Source organism: Empidonax traillii, unplaced genomic scaffold (genome assembly GCF_003031625.1).
Source record: "Empidonax traillii isolate 1590-97213 ecotype Southwest subspecies unplaced genomic scaffold, ASM303162v1 scaffold217:size1918799, whole genome shotgun sequence".
NCBI classification, from domain to species: Eukaryota; Metazoa; Chordata; class Aves; order Passeriformes; family Tyrannidae; genus Empidonax; species Empidonax traillii.
In genome coordinates this window covers 1,771,524-1,774,015 of record NW_020955410.1, presented here as the reverse complement: position 1 = coordinate 1,774,015, position 2,492 = coordinate 1,771,524, and the positions used below count along the sequence as shown (strand labels likewise).

Below are 2,492 nucleotides of genomic sequence, written 5' to 3'. Positions count from 1 at the left end.
ATTTGACACCAGTACCAAATAGCTGTCTGAATATTGGGGGTTTTTTTTAGAGTTTTGGTCATGGACTTTGTGCACAATGCACAATGATTTGCTAATGTCATCAGTTTACCGGACTGAAGAAAGAACCCCACAGCAGCTCACAGATTTGCAGCTGATGAATTTTACACTCCTTTCCACATATATTACATGGCAGATTTTTAGAATGACCTGAAAGCTGATCAGAACACGTATGAAGGTAGATATCGAGGTGCAAATTAATTGGTATATTGTTAAAATTAGAATCTACCTAATAGAGAACATAGAAAATTGATGTTTTGTCTATAGAGAAAAAAATATGCATGCTAGTACTGTGCAAGTATTCATAGTTACTATAAGTTGAATCCTTTTTATTTCCATGTTGCTTACTTTATTGCATCATCAGCTAATGATTTTCAATCTTTATATAAACATTAAGTATTAACTGTTCATCTCTAAAGTTATGGAAGTCTGCAACTTTGAAGACAAAAACCTATGTGGATGGCATCAAGCAGCCTTGGAACAGATGTCAGGAAGTTATTCCATACATACCACAAACATATTCAAATGGAAACTTGGAAGAGGGGCAAATCTCTACCCTGAGCAGGAGCAACACAGCCCATTAACTGATCATACTACGTGAGTACAATTTTCAGAATCTTTCTTATAGAGCATGCTGGGGAGTGCTGCTGTCTGCTCTATGCAGTGGCTGTGGCACCAGCAAGATGACTTTTGACATGTCATAGCCAGGTTTGGGCTGCTGCCCTTTGCACTCCATTATCAATCCCCTCTATTACAAATTTTCATCCTACGTTTATATTTCTTTTCAAGCTGACTTCTCCTGTAAAAGCTCTTTGTAATTAATTTGGTACTGTTTAATGTAGTTGATGGTGGTCGTCATCTGGATCAGTTTGGGGTCAATATTTTCTCAGTCTTCAGTCACATAGACAATTTATGCTCATATTTTTACTACCTATTGTTAGTTATTATTAGCTACTGTTAACAATTTTATTATTGTTATGGTTAGCTATAGCTATTATCCCAGGAGTTTTATCCAAGGATGGGCAGAAAAAGTTACCATAACAGGACTTGTCAATTCTGCAGTCCTTTAATATTTAATTAATGCAGCTCGGTTTAGTTGATATTTTCTTTACCATATATTTTTATATTACCCTTTATCTGATAAATTATATAACTACATATTAAAATATAAAATGTTTATGTTCATATTAAAATATAAAATGTTTATGTTCTCTTAGTGAATATTTCTAAATTAATATTTCATTATAGGTGAATTTTTAAAGATAATTACTAGCTCCCCCAAAGATATGTCTTTGATTTGTCTTAAAAACCAAAAATTATGGACATTTGGGTTTACCCATTTAGTTTTTTTGAAGTTTCTTTGTTGGTTTTTTTAAAGTAAGAATTGTGATTTTAATAAACACATTAATGCAATATATTCCAGTTTAAAATAACAACTAAGGTTCATTGAAACAAAATCCCTATAAGTTTCATTAGCAAATGTATTGAGTACAAACAACTTTCAATGTTATTTATTATATACGTTATATATGACTTAATTAATAAGAAAATTTCTGTACAGATTAATTATTATGAACTGAAAATACTAGACTGGTTCTAGTGACACGTGTTTACTTTCTGTAATTGCTCATAGAGTGCAAAAATAGTCTTTAATATACCAAACACAAAAAATCATTCAACAACAGCAAAGAAGAATTACGATGCTACCTAATTATTTCTAGGTCTCTATATTATGTATAGAAAAGAAGTGCATTACATAAAAAAGAGTAACTATTTACAATAGATTAGCTGTCAAATATTTCATTGACTACTATTTAATTGTCATCTATTAGCCAATACCAGCACAGTATGTGTACTTAGTAAATCCTTTCACATCATTTCCACTACACATTTGCATTGGTACAGTGATACATGAAATTGTACTACCGTTTTTCAACATATTTTCAGGGTTTAATGCAACTGACACTATATTGAAAAGGACACATGAAAAGAGAAAGTAAATGATCCATAGAGATCTGAACACATCTGAAATGTATTGCCGTTGTGATGTTTCACATGAGATGCAATTTGGTTCTACCGTTTCTTCCTTCCTGTTTATTGACCTGTAGAAGAGTACAGAAGTGTGATGCTCCCAAATTACTGCAAAGATGCAGAGCAACAGTTCTGTTGAATTAAAACCCTGCAGTGTTTGCTTTTATTTTCTCATCCATTTTCTCCAAATCTCCGTGGAGTTAGGTGAGAGGAGGTGTATTACTGCAATCTTGTGTTTTTGCAAATTAAAATAAAACATGCAAGATCATGTATAGAAATCTTTGGATTTATCCTGATGCAAGAGCAAATGACAGTGCAACTTAAAATTATTTTTTTCAGCAGAAATAGCCATGAATGGCTGGAGAGTGAAACCATCTGCTTCCCTAGAATAAGCACTGGGGCTA

General features: G+C 32.7%; 1 protein-coding gene across 1 annotated transcript in view; it reads left to right on the top strand.

Annotated features, from left to right (window-relative positions):
- The window catches only part of MALRD1 (MAM and LDL receptor class A domain containing 1), a gene marked incomplete at its 5' end in the record, with an annotated part of 241,799 nt that overhangs the window by 78,456 nt on the left and 160,851 nt on the right, over positions 1-2,492 (top strand). The window contains one exon of the mRNA XM_027887586.1: positions 477-654. Within this exon, the coding sequence (XP_027743387.1) occupies positions 477-654 (178 nt within the window). The remainder of the gene's footprint in view (positions 1-476; positions 655-2,492) is intronic.